Source organism: Neopelma chrysocephalum, unplaced genomic scaffold (genome assembly GCF_003984885.1).
Source record: "Neopelma chrysocephalum unplaced genomic scaffold, ASM398488v2 Primary Assembly neopelma1_96926, whole genome shotgun sequence".
Taxonomy (NCBI): domain Eukaryota; kingdom Metazoa; phylum Chordata; class Aves; order Passeriformes; family Pipridae; genus Neopelma; species Neopelma chrysocephalum.
Window position 1 is genome coordinate 2043800 of NW_020925569.1, and position 18367 is coordinate 2062166.

The 18367-nt window shown below is 39.8% G+C and overlaps 1 protein-coding gene across 1 annotated transcript in view; it reads right to left on the reverse strand.

The window, feature by feature from the left end:
• The window catches only part of ADAMTSL1 (ADAMTS like 1), a 404153-nt gene that overhangs the window by 68981 nt on the left and 316805 nt on the right, over nt 1-18367 (reverse strand). The window contains 2 exon segments of the mRNA XM_027670722.1: nt 7425-7554; nt 12003-12304. Of these exon segments, the coding sequence (XP_027526523.1) occupies nt 7425-7554; nt 12003-12304 (432 nt within the window).

The following is an 18367-nucleotide window of genomic DNA, read 5'->3' on the forward strand; positions in this document are numbered from 1 at the left end:
GAAAAGAAAAGAAAAGAAAAGAAAAGAAAAGAAAAGAAAAGAAAAGAAAGGAAAAGAAAAGAAGAAAAGAAAAGAAAAGGCAAAGTACTTCTAAATCATCACTGGCAACTACACAAAACAATTCATGCTTAGTGTTATTCAGTGCCAGCCTGACAAAATCCGTTGTTCAGTATCACCACTGTGACAAGGGAGTTGAACAGGCAGGAAAGGTTTCAGAGGACTGTTGTGCAAAAGGGACAGTGAGGTGCTTTCTCCAAAAAGCATCTTCCTCACAAGTGAAGGAAGTCCATTAAAGATATGCAGACAACACATGTAAGGCTGAATCAAAGTGCTCTGAGAGCTGAAAGAACTGGCCTGCATTCATTCTGTAAACCCACCAATATCAATTAATATTGCAGCTCATTATAGCTGAACATGGCAGGGAGCCAGTATTTATATAACAGTATTTATATAACAGATGAACATAGAGAAGGAACTCAGAAGTCAGAGAAGTACAGAGGGTAAATGGAATATGCAGAAACTCTACAAATGAGAATTTTGGTTGCTGGAGTAAGCTTCTTACATGCTCCAAGCAATATGTATATTGTTCCACACTTTAAAAAATTCTTGCTCTCCCTTGAGTTGAAGGCACAGAACATTAACTATTCAAGCAGGACAGAAAAGAGAGTTTATGTTTTTCTGCCAACAAAACAGTGGGAGGTTGTCCAGTGGGTCTTCAGGGAACTACTACAGATACAGAATGCATGAACCACAGAGGAATGTGAAAAGACAACTTCAGGTAAGTGAACTGGTTTGACAGAGAATTGGTTTGAGGGATTAGCAGACATACTGGCTACTGAAAAATGCTTCACACAAGACTTCTACTCTGTATGACAACTGCAGCACTGAGATATGTGATAGCAATGGCTGTCTTTAATATAGCTACACAGATCAGATTACGTTTGAAAAAATAAATGAGTGCCAGTTTAGATTTGGGCTCATGCTTAAAGCAGCAACTTCTTAAATGGAGGTTGTTAAATATTTTATGTGAGATACAATGAAAATAGGTCCTTTATAGCTCCTTTCAAAAATTGAACAGTTGAGGATCAGAGTAAATTAGTGTAAAGATGGAAAGCTGGTTAAAAAACAGAATAGGGATGTTTCAGGAATAGAAAAGAAACTGCACAAGTTGTACTTGTAATAGCAGATGGCAAAAGCTGAATGAGGAATCCTTGCCCTCAACCTGCATTGAAGCAATGCAGAAACACAAGAACTGCCAATTTATGAAATAAATTGTGCACCTCAGTCTACACGGTTCTTGTGCAAAGTAGAGGAACAATGTCCCAGTTTCTGCTCAAATAGAGTTAATTTCTTCTCAACTGCTGACTGGATTCAGTGTGAGAATAATGTTGATAACACACTGATGTTTTGGTTGCTGCTAAGTAGTGTTTATCCTAACTTAAGGACTTTTTTCACATGTCTTGTGCTCTGCCCGTGAGGAGATTCAGAAAAAATGTGTGAGGAAGCATAGCTGGAACAGGTGACCTGAAATGGCCAAAGGGATATTTGACACCATAAAATGTCATGCCTCGTATATAAAACGGGGAAGTTACCCGGAAGGTGGGCTGACTGGGGTGCAGGCATGGGATCTGGCATCGGTCAGAAGCTGGTGAGCAATTGTATTGTGCATCACTTGTTCTTCCTTGATTTTTTTCCCCCTTTTATTCTAATTATTACTATATTCTACTTATGATTTGATATCTGTTCTTATCTTAACCTACAAGTTTTACTTTTGATTCTCCTCCCCCTTCCACTGAGGTGTGTGTGGGGGTGAGTGAGAGGCTTCATGGTGTTTAGCTGCCAACTGGGTTTAAACCATGACAGACAGTTTAACACGCTGCTGCCCACAACAGCTGCTTTCTTTTGAAGACTCCCTGCCTCTTTTCACACTGGTGCTTTCCATGCTGGCCTGTCTCATAAGCCAACACCTTTTTTTTAGACCTACCTTTATGCATATAGAAAATGTAAAAAGAACAGTTATTCCTGAAGGAGAAATCAACAAGCTTACAGACACCAGAAGACAAAATAAAAAACCTCAGCTGGTGAGAAAGATGTGCAGTCAGCTGATATTTTTAATTTGGAACTTCTTTTAAAATTAAGCTTTTTAAAAATGAGATAGTTGAAAATGGACGTAAATGGCACAGAAATAAAATACAAAAAGCCTGACTTTACAAACTGTAAGATCAATATTCATGAACATGTGATTTTGTCCCACAGAGTAACAAGACTATCTTAAAATCTACAGAAGTCTTTGCTGAAATAACAAGGGCGGTGAAGAAGTAAAGGAGATGTTACCAGATTGAATGGACAAAGCAAGCAGGTTCATGAATGAAACTGTGTTCAGAAAACAGTGGGCTTCAGCATTCAGAGTGGGCGTCAGTAGTTCCCTAGCAAGTACAAGTTTTATGAGCAGTACTACCAGAAAAACAGCAGATAACATGAGCTTCTTGCTTACCTGGCAGGCAGTATTACAGTATTTTTAATATGATGAACTGTTCCTGAACTATTTCACCAGTGCAGAAGACACAAACCCACTGTCTCTCAAATTCAGGAATATATGGTTTTTCTCTAGTTTTTAAGTGGGGGAGGACAGAACAGTAGAACTTAGGTATATATCTATATATCTATATGGTACTGTGATTGAACTCAGGAAACTCACCATATCTGCTTATGTTCTCTTACATTCTGCTTTGAGTTTCCTTTCAATGCCCTTCTTGCAACATTATTCTGGGTTACATAAAAATTCTCATGTCCAGCTTTTCACCAAATAGGTCTTTTGGGCTTTTTGGTGTTTTGCCTTCTTTAAAGAGACTGAACTACTAATAATTAATGACTCAAACATTAGACTACCTGCAGTGACTGCCCCAGTGCTGTAAGAAACTGGACTATTAGTGCTCATGGCTCCATCAGCAGTGTGCTTTGCTGGTGTGTGCTTTGCTAACAAGGTGCAGAGTGGCCACCCAGGCCAGGTGCCCAAGGTGTGCACATCTGACACCTCAGGCTACAAGCTGGGTGTTAAACAAGATAAGCAAGAGGCAAATCCTGCAAGGTGGGGCAGTGTTTCTTTTTCCTTACACAGATGACTCAGCTGGGATAACTCCCAGGAACTTTCACACCAGCCTGAAGGTATTCATCTCTTGTTGATGAGCCATAATGGGCCACAATGGACTCAGCCACACTGATCTGAGAGACAGCTGCATCATCTTAGCAGGTGTCAAAGACTCCTGAAGCATCCCCGTGACTCACAGTATTACGTCATCCAGTGTAAAACTCCCCCGGCTCAGGGAAGGTATCACAGGTGTTCCCACCTGAACCTGAGCATATATAACACTGAGTTTCAGGGCTTCCCTCACCATCAAGGCTTCCACCACCACCTTAATGGATCTGGACTGTGACCATCACTTTGACCAATGCACATCGAAATTGCAGTGACCAGGTCTCATCACTGGATCCAACAGGTGTCTTGCAGGTCCTTCCAGTCACCTGGGGGACCTGCAGCCCCGCTCCGGCTGCCTGTACCAGCACTGCAGCCTCACTCCAGTGCCATGCAAGTGCCTGCCAGTATCAAATCCCAGCTAGCCACCGTTTCCTGCCAGCACTGGCTCTCCAACCATTCCTGCCAAGTTTTCCAGGCATGGGGGAGGCAAACCACATGGAAGGGTGGCCCATCTTGTCTCTGTCCTGTGGCCATGTGTGTTTTTCTCAGGTGGGGGAGAGCAGCCACCATCTCAGTTTGGTCTGGTGAGCCGGGCTTGGGAAGTCTCACCTTATCAGTTGATTTAACACAGTTCTATCAGTATTGTTATTGGCACTTCTTCTTGGTAACGAGTTACTTTTTCACTTACATTGGGGTGTATTTGTTCTCTCTCTCCGTATTGGAGAAACCAGGGGTATTGAATTTGAGGGAGGAGACTTCTGTCTAAGATCTCCGCCCCTCCAAATTGTCTCAAACTGAGACAAACATACTGTTAAGAAGGCAGTGTTTAACAGTTTTTTGTTCTAGGGGCATATCCAGATCCAGTATTTTACACTGAATTTTATATTCATATTTTATATTTATATTAATGGATGGGATGCCATCCAAAGGGAACTGGAAAAGATCAAGAAGTGGGCCCATGAGAATCTCATGTGGTTTAACAAGACCAAGTGCAAGGTGCTGTACCTGGGTCAGGGCAAACCCTGCTATCAATACAGGCTGGAGGATGAACAGATCTAGACCAGCCCTGCTGAAAAGGACTTGGGGGTGCTGGTGAATGAGAGGCTGGACTTGAGCCAGCAATGTGAGCTCCCAGCCCAGAAAGCCAATTGCATCCTGGGCTGCATCAAAAGCAGTGTGGTCAGTGAGTTGATGGAGGTAATTCTGCCCCTCTGCTCTGGTCTGGTGAGACCTCACCTGCAGTGCTGTATCCAGCTCTGGGGTCTCCAGCACAGGAAGGACATCGACCTGTTGGAGCGAGTCCAGAGGAAGCCACCAAGCTGATTAGAGGGACAGAGCACCTCTGCTATGAGGAAAGGCTGAGAGAATTGGGATTGTTCAACCTGGAAAAGAGAAGGCTTCAGGGTGACCTAATTGCAGCCTTCCAGTATCTGAAAGGAGCCAACAAGAAAAACAGTGTGACTTTTTACCAGGACATATAGTGACAGGACCAGGGGGAATGGCTTCAAACTGAAGGAAGGTAGATTTAGATTAGATATTAAGAAGAAATTCTTTACTGTGAGGGTGGTGAGGCACGGGAACATGTTGCCCAGAGAAGTTGTGGATGCCCCATCCCTGGAAGAGTTCAAGGCCAGGTTGGATGGGGCTCATAGCAGCCTGGTCTAGTGAAAGGTGTCCCTGCCCATGGCAGGGGGGGTTGGAGCCAGATGATTTTTGAGGTCTCTTCCAAGTCATACAGGGAAGGGAGTCATTTCCTTTTTTTTCAATTGCAGCCCTAGGGATGTTCTTAGCGAACTTTCAACTAAGATTCTTAGTCTTCCCCACCTGCATCAATCTTCTTTCACCTCTGCTTCACAGGCTGATTCTCACCTACACTATGATCATCTTGTAATCCATGGAGTGAAATACATGCCCAGGGTTGCTTTAAATTAGCTCCACTCTGGTAGGCAGGTTTCCACAGTGCTATGAATTACCACACAGATGAATTCAAGAAGGATTCACACACTCAGATTACTTGTATAAGTAATTGTCATGGGTTTACTTGTTCTAAAAAAACAAACAGGAATTTTCTTTCCCCTGCTGCAATATGAGAGAGGGATGTTGAATGTGGAGGACAGTTTTTTTGCCTTGGGTGATTGACCTACACAAAGGAGCTGGCTGGCAGAACTATATTCCAGCCTGATGGCCCTCTGTAAGGCTAGGGTGTATGTAGGAGGGACTGGGGGGGGGAGGAGTTTTTCTCCCCTCCTCTCGTTGGAAAGTAGTATTTCACTTTTTGCCTTAACAGGGGCAATGTATGTGCTGGAAAAGCTCTGAGGCCGTTTTGCTCTCAACCTGGTCGTCTGGCTGTTCTCCTCTTCGGCTTGCCTACGGTCTGCTCTGTCCCCAGCCAGACCTGCTCAGATTCCATCAGAAAGTTTGTGCTTGGTGAGGAAAGGGGGGAGTCCCAACCACAGCTAGCCACAGACATCATGTGCTTTTGCCAATATACATACATTCTTTAATAAAGGGTTGTTATTTCTTCCTTTTTCCATACTTCCTCGATTGGAGCCTTTTAATTTCGGATTTACAATTGCTGAGAGAGAGGATTTTGGTCTACCTCATAACTCATCCTCTTTAGCAAAACACTTCAGTCTCCTTAAACTGAGACAGTAATTCACATAAATACTACATAAGTGTGTTTCATTTTTTCTTAACCACTGAGTATTTATTTTCAATGTCAGAATCATTGGCTGATCAATCTTCTACTATTCACTCTCAGCTCCAGTGACGCTGCTACCTATCCATTACCACAAGAGTTCCACCTACAAAGTTATTTTCAAACATTTATATAATATTTGTGTGTTATTTCCAGCAATAAAGACAATTTAACAAAGTCGGTGTTGCAATATCCTCATAAGCAATTTGTGTAATGCTTTGGTGAAAAGTGTCAGCCTATTTGGCTCTGCTTGTCACAGACTCAAAATCCTGATCATCCAACCAAACTTATTTCTGACCTTGTTCTTCTTTTGTTCTGGATGTATTTGATGCCGTCTTTGATTTTTAATGTGAACCTTTTTTGCCTACCAAAAATCCACTATTGTTCATAAAGACATACCTCTGTGTAGCCTAATGTATTATAAAGCATACATACACCTACTCGTATACACTCCAAACAATATCTACCACCTGGATACCTGAGTGTTTTAAATAGTCCAAAATTATAAACCAATGTATTTCAAATGTGCTGCAGTACTACAAGAGTGTAAACACATCTGTGTACAGCTGGGGAAAAAGACAACATGTATACAATACATCTTGAAGACTTGACAGGCCCCATTTAAACAAACCTCAAGAACCTCATGACACCTATTCTCTATTGTAGAGGATGAATTTCTGCAAACAAAGATCCGGTGTTTTTAGGGTCATAATTGTGGTAGCTGCCTGAGGCTAGGTAGGAACCAGTTCTGCAAAATCTGTTCTGAGAGAGGAGGTTGGAAAAGTCTCCTTAAACTTGACAAAACTCTGGGTATTAGGCCAATCCACAAACTGTCTGCTTGAAGAACCTGTATAGGCAAGCAGTCTGAAGTTTGAAGTTACTGCTGCTTTGCACTTCCTGGTCAATATGACTGTAAGCACCCTGCAGTCTAAGAAAGAGCATGCTTGAGACACTGTGTGCCTCCAGATTGAAAGACCATAGAGTGTGGGGGCATAACTTAAAATTCCTTTTTTTTGTACTGTTAATGTTATTTAAAAGGCTCTGGGCAACATACTAGACTATACTCCCACACGTGTATTTATTTTGCTTTTGCCATGGATTCCTCAAAATCCATTAAGTGATGTCCCGACCAAGGAACCCTGGCCCTGGTATCATCACCTGTGATAACAACAGTGACATGCCTGCATAGATCTGCTACATCATACAAGCAGCAGAGTTTCACTCACTCATATCAGCTCCACTCACTTCATGTCAGCGAAGAGAAGCCCCAGGGCAGCAACACGGATCTGCTGAGCCCAGAGAGTCTGTGGTACTGCAACCTGGGGAGCCATCTCAGGCTCTTGTCTGCATGTTTTACTCCTGTACTTCAGGAGTCACTTCAGTAAAGCCCAGATCTAAGCATCCCTGTCCCCAGAGGTCTCAGATTCATGGGGAACTTAAAGATCGGTTTCTCAATTTCATCAAGGATCACATCTCTCTTAAATCTGGAAAAAAAACCATGTGCCTGGTGATACCACATAAGAAGCCTACCTTGGGGGGCAGGGGTCCACATTGCAGGCTTTTAGCAGCTGTGGAGGACGGTGGCTGGTTACACACAGTGTCTCATCTGCAGTCTCCCTGGTTTGTTTGTTCAGACAGGTCACCACAGCCTCCTGGATACCTGCACACAACAAAGCATGGTCACAGCCAGCTCTCCACACCTGCAGGGGAAGCCAAGTACAGAGGTCGGTCCAATAGGGCCAGCAGGGCTGCAGTGTGTGGGGAAACTGATCCTCACACCCAGTGTTGGCAGGTCTCGGGCTGCAGCCCCAGCTGTAGACTTGATACTGCTTTCAGTGTCTCTGAAAGGTTTCTCAATCGCACTGAAAATTCCACGAGTTCATTCACCACTTACCTTCTCTGGACAGAAAATTGTCTGGTGCTCTCTAGTGACCCAAGAGTGCAATGAGGCACTTTATTTGTCAGTACAAGTAGGCTAATGTGTGAAGATGGCCTTGGCTTCACTATGCTATATTTTAGGCAACAGTATGATTGCTTTAAGTGCAAAAGTAAAGTAAAACATGGCCAGACAATTCAGCAGTTCTCAGTTATTTTTCTTCATCCATGGACCTGCACCTAAACCTAAAGATGCAAACCTGCAGGATGTATCTGAGAGCTAGGAAAGAACAAAGGTAGCTGTTGGGACTAAGAGAAATTGGAAGATTTGGTGATTATATTTTAACTCAGGAATTCCTTGATAATTCCAAATTCCTTATGTACTCTTTGGCATACTAGTTACTCTGTTTCACTTTTCCTATGAGTAGGAATATTTCAGGGTTTTTTTTAATCACAAGGTTAGAAAGCTAGAAAATCAGGGATTGAAACATAACATGCCATAGGGAAGAGGTCTTGGTGAGAGAGGATCTAATTCCCCTGGGGAAAGTGGGACCTGGGGGGGGTCTAATCCAGAGGGGTTCAAACAAAGTGAAGGTATGCTTTTTACATTCATTCCTGCTTTCTGAGTTGGGAAAATATTAGCTGAACTCATAACAATTACTTTATCTTTTCAAACCCAACAACTAGTTTTCCAAAACATCTCATAATTTTTTTAAGACACAAAAAAAGAGTGCTGTAAGAGCTTGAACAGCTCCAAGAGCAGTGTCATAGAGCTGACAATACCTTCTGCTGTTTCTAATGCCAGCACACGTCATTAGGCAAACAAAGATATCATATTATTCAACAGAACCAAAGTGCTGCAGCTGATCATAGTTCCTACGCTTCTGAAATTACTCATGGATTCACTCCCTTTAATCTCAGTACAGGCTGAGGCCCACAGAAAAGTGGCACGTCAACCAATTTTTTTGGCTCCTGTGTGTGTAAACCTATTCAGCTCATGCCTCTGACAAAGGCTAGGCAGTGTCTCCACTGCATCTGAGGTACTAAAGAAAAGAAAGAAATTTGATATTTTGGATATGGACATCAACATCAAAATTACCAGAGTCCCTGTAGTCAACCAATACTGTCGTGAGTTTCCTTCCTTACAAGGTTACCCCATATTTTCAAGCCTTTTTGCTATTCCAGTCATCACCCAAAAGACTTGAGAAAAATTGTAAAAAGGATAAGCTATTAAAAGAACACAGCAAATGGTAGTGATTTATTTGTAGGAAAATATATAAATGAAATTTATATATGAACAAGATGTTCGCTATCCTGTCATGTTCATTATCTTTCCAGCTCAATCATTTTTCTGTAAGTATGTTATAATATTGTGCAAACAGAGACATATGGATTCTCCATAATGGACTTGTCCTGGCTGTAAGAACAGAGGTGATTCTCTACCTGATGGGAAACAGCACCGTGTCCAAATTACTGGTCTCTATTTTGCATGGAATATTTGTGCAGGCCTGACAGCAAGACTAATCTGATGAAACCAGAAGAGAAGGACTGCTGATCCAGAGGTATAGAAACCATGAAAGTGTTTTTCTAATTTCTGTGGAAAGAAACCACCCAGTCCTGACACATGCCAGTAACATTATTCTGTTTGCTAGGTATACAGTTCACTCACCTTCTGTATTTTCTTCTCACACCAAAATTTTGTTAACTGAGTATAGTTCCACAGCTTCAATTTCTCCTCCCTGAAGCACGTCACTAGCAAGATCTTGATAAATTATTATCAATTACCTTAACAATTTTCCATTGTCTGTTTCAATGCTGACTACTGAAAAGTGACTGAATGTGATTGAATTCAACATTTTCTCTCTTTCTTAGGCTGATGGTTTTGTTTTATCAAATTCATATGGCCAAACTCTGATACTACTGCTCTTCACTTCGCAGTATTCAACCAACCCTAAACCTCCCAGTAAGTTCATTCCCCATGCTTATATCTGTCATTTAAGTAATCTCTGATTGTAATTCCAACAATTTTTGTCTATACTACAAGCATTCTATCCCGCTCCTTAAAATTTCCTTTTACCTTTGAAAGGTACTGGTAGGACCAGTAAACTTGCCTGACAGCAGAGGCGTGAAGAAAAAGGTTCTTGTGTGAATGTGGTGGCTAGACTATGTATCGACAGTTTTTGGCTCAAACAGCTTGTGCCAGGAACTGGGGTGAAAGAAAAATAAATCTGGTTTACTCCAGTAGCAAAAAATCTGCTCAGAATCACTTTCTTCAGCTTTCTCTTGAATCTCACACTGAGCGTGTCTCAGCATATTGATAACAACTGTCCCTCTATTTGAACAGGTCGATGTAGCAAATGGTTATAAGCTTTAAATCAGGGATGGGTCATTAAACATTGAGAGAATATAAAAACCTTTGATTATACATTAGAAGTTCCACAGTATTATCTCCATAGAGATATTTAAAAAGGTATATGAACTTCAGGATTTTTATTTGCCAAGTAACTGAATTTGAGACATTATTTACTGCACAATATTATCAGAACAAAAAGCTGTCCCTTTAAAATTGTTTTCCCTGAAAAAAAGAAATCAGTTGTCAATAGGAAATCACAGTATAAAAGTGTGTGATCTAGGCAGTTTCTCTTTCAAGATACTCAAATGAGAATTTCTATGTGTATATCTACTAGAATAGAATAACTGTTACATGATATTTGATGACAGCTCTAGGAAACGAAGCCACTAACAGCAGACTAAATGACTAACTCATTCCCTCGGTTTGCTTCTGGGAGGTGAAAGGTTAGTTCTGCACCTATGCTATTTCATCTCCCTGACTCCAAAAGCAATACAATTAATTTGACCAGTTTTGTACCTATGGCTACAAAAATACCTGACTTAACATCTGTTAATCTGGAAAGTTTGGAATTGATGTCAGACAAAAAGAAATCTTGGATGAAAATTTTTGTTGACAATTGGAAGAGATTAAATTTATTAAAAAAAATGTCTCTCTAGAATCAGTATCTGTGAGTTACATTTGAAAAATACATACACAATCTCTCTATTCAAAGAAATTACTTCATGTAAAGAGGATATTTCTAGGAACTCTTCAGGTTTGGATAGTCATGGTAAAAGTGTGATAAATTGTTACTTCTCACTAGTAATTTCAATATATAACATATACTCCTGTAAAATCAGTGTTCGTCACCACCTAGTATACATATTTTTTGTGTAAGAAACAAAGCAAAAGTGTCAATGGTCTGACAGCTCTCTGTGAACTGCTGTAAACATTGACTACCATTAGCAAACTAAAAGTAAGCATAGAAAACCTTTGCAATATTTTCTACTAATTGTGTTTTTCAAGATTGTAACTGATTCCCAGTGAATCTGTACAGATCACGCTATTAGCCACTAATAAAACACTGACTTGTTTTCAGTTCTACAGTATATATTCCGTATTTATGTATAGTAAACCTTTTTTAAATAGCCCAAAACTTGTAATGTAAAAAGACAGCAAATGGAAAAATTTAGGTTAAACTTAAAAAAATAGTGGAGTGAACATATTTCTCAGAATTAGAGAGATAAAATCATGGGAAAAAAAGGATATCAGATAAGCGTGTGTTAATATAGTCTATAACGTGGAACCTGAGACCTTGATTGATTTTGAGAAACTCCAAGTGTCAAGCCTGCTAGTTTCAGACTATCATACCATTAGTGCCTTTTTTGCCATGTTTTCTTTTGCACTGTGATTTGAATTGATGTCACTTAGTGATAGGAGTAGGGGACAGCTGAGCCCTTAAAATATCAATAATTTCTTTCATCTGCTGTAGGAGGACAATTTATTTCCATATGTTTGTACTCGCACAGAAGAACTCAAGAGATAAAAAACAAAAACGACGTGATTGTTAGCCTGTATCACCAGACCCCTTTAACATTCAGCTTTTTTGGGTGAGTGCCTTTTGAGAGATCAGCTGATAAAGGAAACATTGACCATTCTTGGTGTCAGTCTGAGCATAGGGCCCAAAAGTCCTGGGCTAAAATATGTTGTGCGTTTTTACAGTTTTTATCCATGCCTTTTCAAATATGGTTGAACTTGATGATCCTAAAGTCTTTTTTCCAACCTTGATGATTCTATGATTCTAAATAGCCATAGCAAAGCACCATATCCGTGGGTATTAATTGCAAAGCACACACTTGAAGTGGGAAAGCAAATCCAGCATAGAAACATTTTGCACCTACCTCCTCCACAGGACTCTGAACACTCTGTAAAGCCTTCATATTCCCAGTCATAGAGCTCATCAAACTCCTGCAAGCTCCCATACAGAAACTCAGTTTCCTCCGGGGTGTATTCAATTGCCTCCCTACTGCAGGGACCACTGTAACAGGCTCTCTGAGACACAGGTTTGGGACCTTCGCATTCATCGATGGGCAAGTCAGCCACAGACTGAGAGAAAAAGAGGAGCACTTGACATTTCACAAGCCGCACCTGGCTGCCTACTCCACAGGTGACACTACAGGTGGACCAAGCCTCAGGAATAAACCTGTGAGAGGAAGAGAGCAAGGCAAGTTATGTCCACATACAGCCAGGGAACCAAACGCAGTATAGCTCTGTCCAGGCGAAATTTTGTTTAATGAGGAAAAAAACGCTTCACTGCATCATAGGGATATTATAAAATACACATAGAAGCTATGACATGCTGTTGACAACTCGGTGGCAGGTCTCCTTATACCTAAGAAAGACAAACCCTTTGAGCACCTGTTTTGATCCTAAAACATCTCAGTGCAAGGCATCCAGCAATCTCCCAAGGTGCATCATGATCCAACTAGCTACCTTCTGCAAGTATTCAACCTAGATCATCTTTAGTTGTTATCATATTTTTTTCACTAGTAAGTACTGAACAGGCTGCTGTTGTCAGGTAATAGTGGTATTACATGGAAAATAATTTCAATTATTGTTCCTGTATCACAGTAACTCTTTTGAAGTCTTAATTTGAAGCTAGTAAAAGGTAAAGAATTCATAAATTCTTTAGCTGTTTTTTGTTTGTTTGTCTGTTTTATTTCCCTAGGACATTTAATTTTCCTCTCATTCCACTCCTATTGTGGATTTCTTTGGCTTGTCTCACTGATTAGTAACCCTTACATGCTCCAAAGTTTTGCCTCTGAAAGTCTCTACATAGTTTAGTATAATCACCTTGCAGCTGTCATTACAATAAACAAACAGACTGAATTCCATTTTTTGTTGTTTTCTTTAATCATGGAATAATTCCTTAATTTTTCTGTGTTGTCACTGCTTTTTCAATGTCAGTGCTGAAAACTGACCTAGCATTTTACTCAAAGTTACATCAAACATGAGATTCACATTCAACTCTATATCACATCATTACTACCTTGTTGCAGTAATGCAATATGCTGTGTTTTGCTAAGCTCATGTTGAACTCTGCTGATTCCTAAATCTATCTGGAAAATGTAGTTTCTGGGCACTCCACAATCTGCATGTATTCTTAGATACTTGATGTTAGTGGTATCAGAGCACTAAAATAATGAATACAGGGTAATTCAGATAGCTTTATCTGACTGTCTTGCCTTCTCCATTGGCCATTCTTCCAAACTTTCTGACATGGGCAAATTCTAAGACAGTGGTTGTAGTCACACTTTAAGGGCTAGAATAGAAAAGCGAATAGTTGAATCTGGCACTGATTCTCACCAAACCTTACAGGAACAATCCCTGTTGATAATGCTTTCCCTTTAGCAGTTAAGTGCTAGCTCCTGCAAATTCAGTAAGTTGTTTTCTTCACTGATATTTTTTAAGTGCTAATCTAATGAACCAAAAGCTTTTTGTGCTAGGGTCTACTGTCTGACAGAAAACATACGCATTAACTAAATTTATCAAATAAATCACAGGGGATGTATTTTCAATTGAAACCTTGCTATCACTGACAGTATTCCTCTCCCTTTGGGCTTTATTTCAGCAAACCACACCAGACTTCGACAGGTTTGCCTACGACTGAAGGCAATACACATCTGTATCTTCTATGATCTGGGCTACTTGTGGCCATAGGAAACTCATTTCTCACCTTGGGATCCCACAAACAGCTTGACAGGAAGAAAAAGGAAATTTAGTTTTGTGATCAGCATCTTTGGAAGTAATTTTACACACTTCTCTTTTTCATTCACTGCCTTTCGATAATTGACAAAAGGACTTACCCTTCCCTCTGAAGTTAAAAAAAAATCCCAAACCTAAAAAGGTACTTGGTGCTTTCCCAGCAGGAATATATACCAGGATCCCTGACTGGAACAGCACAGTCTGCTTGAGCAGAGAGTGTGCATCTATCTCTTTACCCACTTTTTGTGTGTCTTTATAACACCTTGTTACAACCCTGACATTCACTGCTAGAACTATACACAGGAAGCAATAGAAAGGAAAGAAATAAACTGTAGATATTATTGTAACTTTTAAAATTATTTATCATGCTGCTACAAAGACTGCAAAATTTTTTTCACAAGCAAAGCCTTTGAGAAACTAATGACGCAAAGTGATTCCAGTTTTCTCCTCTTGAGACATTTTCAGTCTTGTTTCAAAGATGAAACAAGAAAGGATTTTGAAAGGATTATACTCTTCAACAGTGTAGGTGGGCCACTCATCTTGTTTTCCCTAAAACTGTGCAACTGCTCTCTGATGTGGAAAATCTTCTGTCAGAGATTAAATGGCTCATGCCAGCCACTGTGACAGATATTTTGACTAGTTAAAATACATAGCTTCTCAACCTGAGGTAGAAATCCTAATCAGGATACAAAAAAAAAAAAAAAGCCCCTGGTTTTCATCAGTCTTCATCAGAAGCTGTCTTCCTTATATTTTTGAACATTGTGAATTTTTGTCTAACTGTGCTTTGTTGAAGACCTGCTGTATTCCAAACCAAGAGGGAGGATACTTTGCAAGGTATTAAAATTACTCGTTTAGAAAAACAGACATACCTCAAATACTCAGAATATTTACACATGATGCATATCACATATAGAAACAAAGGAACAAAAAGGAGAGGACACAAAAGGAAAGTAAGAACATTGCTAAAAGTAGCCTGGATCCTTGTTGAAATGAGGCTTGATCTATAAGTGTCACACATTGTACTATTTCATCCTAGTCAGCAACTCACAACGAAAACATGAACACCTTCAGGAAATACTTTATTCAGCTATCTAGGCTCAATTTCTACATTTCAAGTGATAATTTCAGAAACATAATTTAATTCTAATATAACTGTTGTCTGTTAAAGACAGAATTGTTAAAATCAAGAGAGTTAAAAGCAGAAAAAAAGAAGGGAAACTCAAGAAAATCCCACAAAAAAAATCTCCATATAGTACTTGTCATTAGGAAAGGAATATTTATGTAATGCAAATGAATAATATAAAATACAATGTTTCTGAATTTTCCATCATCCTAAACCCAGGAAATTACAAAAGCTTTCAAATATCTTTGTGTTGTCATTAGTGATAAACATTGCCAAATGATGAACACAAACCACAAAAAGTATGTGAATAAGAAGGGGACAGTTCCATGGATTTAGAGTTATTTGTTCCACATATAGCTCATCATCCACTGCACAGCACTGTGCATTTCTGTATGCTAACCCCTACTTGGAAAATGGAAGTAGTGGAACAAATTTAATGAGAAGTAGTTTTTTAGAAAACAGGAAATGATGGAGGTGTTTCATTTGTCATTACGTATTGTTTAATTAAATCCCACTGTAATAATCGCCCCTATAATAATATCCCTAGTAAATTGGACAAAAGCAATAACTTGTTGTAGTAATGTGACAGTAGTAGTTAGTTGTCAGGCAGAATCCAATTGTGTTAACAGCTGTACAAACGAAAAATAAAAAGGTGCCTCTTTCCTCAGAGATTATATTGAGTATTTCCTATCTCTTACCATACATCACAGTGTTGCCATTGAATCAAAGATCATCTTCTTTTATTACTCAGAGCAGAAATGGCAACATGCTTCTCCCATAAGGAGAAAATACAGAAGCAAGTGTGTTCTGAGAGCTCTCATGAATATTTTAAAGAGGAATCTGTTGCTCCTGTTTTAGAGAGATCAGTGTGAGGTAGAGGAGTGAAAGCTGAGAGGAGGGAAAATCATGACCTTGCTTGGTTATGACTGACTTGACCATGTCTGCTGCTACTCAACTGCTGGAATACTGGCTACATTACAGCACCCAGACGTGGAATGGCTGAATGGCCTCTCTGCCTGTCACCCCCTGCCTACATGGGCATCTCCACGGGTGGCAGTGCTCTCACCTGGAGAAGGTAGAGAGTTGGAATAGAAGGTGGAAAACTCTCCAAAGAAAACTGGGTGGGAAAAATTGGTGTTGCTTGTACACAAATGCCTGTACTTGTTTCTTTGGCCTGTGGGCATTCTACAGTGATGGACCAGCAACCTATTCCCATGATAGGAACCCCCTTGAAAAATAGTGAGTTCTGGATTTAAAAGAGGCATTCTATATATTTCAGTGGCTTCTTGTTAGCTGTTCAGGTTCCAGAATCTATACAAGATTGTGTTCAACTGAAGGGACTGTGGCACCATTTGTCATATGCACATTAGCCTCTGATGGGCTGCATTATGTGTTCTAGAAATACAAAGAAAGGAAATGTAATGACACTGATATCAATGGACTTCTGCAGGTGTTGAGCTGGTTTTGGCTCATTGCTTTTCTAGTATGCTACAATCACTGTATGTTTTAAGGAAATTTTAATATGATAGCAAAACCAACTTACTACGTTTGTATGTAAAGCATTCAATACAAAATATGGAAACTGTGAAACACATAATAGTCCAGCCTGCAGGCTGCACATCCAACAGACCTGCAAGCATAAATGAATAAAAGTTGTCTACAGAATTTCATCCCCACAAGAACATTGGGTAGATACTGCTTGCCCAGCTCAATTTTGCAAGGACTATTCACACTTTTATAAATTATTATTCATGTTCACATGAATGCCCCTTTCAGATAACAGTGTGTCTAGTTTAAAAAAAACCCTCTAGATTATATAATAGGAATTCATTTTACAGTATTTATTTAAAAATCCAGATTTTGCAGACTAAAATGTGCTATGCAATTATCACTTGTATACAGAATCAGCAAAAGTAATGTCAACATTTAAGCTGAGAACAGCAATCAGAATGGCAGTACATAGTCTCAAGACAATGATATTTTTTCCTTCAAATTCTAGGCACAGCTAAGGACTGGTGTATATTCCCCTCAGTAGAGCAACATATGTTCCTACAATGTGTGTTATGAAGAAAAAGAAGTGTCTGCAGACTGATGTGGTTTGACCTATGGTGAAAAATAGCTTATTTTCTTCACTGCTACATAATTACATATTGCCATAATTTTTGTTGTTTAATGGTTTTTTGCTTCGCTTTTTTTTTTCATCTTGTCTTTTTTTTTTTTTTTTAATTCATCTTTGGGTAAATCCATGGTTTAGATAAAGTCTGAGGTTTTGAGAGATTCACAAACCAGTAAGACTGAGTGTTCCAGGGCACAGACACTCATCTGTTAAGGTGTCTAAAATCAGATATTAATGGTGAAATAAAATGTTTAGTGCCTTCTTCAAAGGCTTCAGAACTTTCTGGGATAGAACCAGGAACCGAGCTCAGACTTTCAGTCTCCTTATCCTGAGCTGAAGTGCAAACCTGTCCTTTTCTTCCAGGAGAGGCCACCATTCCACAGATTTTAAGATGTAGGTAACACCACAGGATGCTCTTACACAGCAATGGATACCTGCTGGTGCCATTGTTAGAAGCGAAATGGAGGTCATGACCATTTATCAACAAAATCTCAGGGCTGTGTAAGAGTAACGGCACTGGAGCCAGCTGCATAGGTCCAATTCCAATCAGAGTGACTACATTGTGTTCTCTACAGTTTCTCTTAAGTTTAGTTTGAATATGATCTTTTCCTTCAGTGTCTAATTATTCTGTGCTGTTGGTCCCCTTCATTCACTCTGCTTTTCTGCTCAGGGAAGATAACTGCTTCTGTCCTGTATATTTATTACACATAAATCCTAAGTAGTTGTGACTGTATCTATGGGTCCTTGAATGAGTAGATTGAAAGCATTACCTAATGTGAGGCTGCTGCATTGCTGATCTTCCCTTTGACCCACCATATATACAGTTTAATGTTTTGCCATTAGATCTTAATATGAAGAAGTTTCCCTAAACTTTCTTCTTCCACTTCATTGCATGACTCTGAAATGGACAAGCCTAGCAGTTGTTAAAGCTTTATGTTCTCACTACCTTTTTTTTGGTAATCCAACAATCATGCTTTAAAGTGAAGCCTTAGTAGGAAGTTTTGAACTTATGACCTGTGAATCAGGTACAAAGATCATGATGGAAACTGTTCAACAAAGAAAATCAAAATAAAATAGCTTATGTGTCTTTGGAAACATAAATACCTATTGGAAAGTTAAAAAGAGATATTGGGTGTCTCTGCCACACTGCCCTCTCTGTCCATATCTAGTTCCCTGAGGGCTTTTTCACCCCCACAGATGCATGCCAGGAATTTCTCTTTTTTTCACTGAACTGGCCCCATCACTATGATGGTGCCATCTGG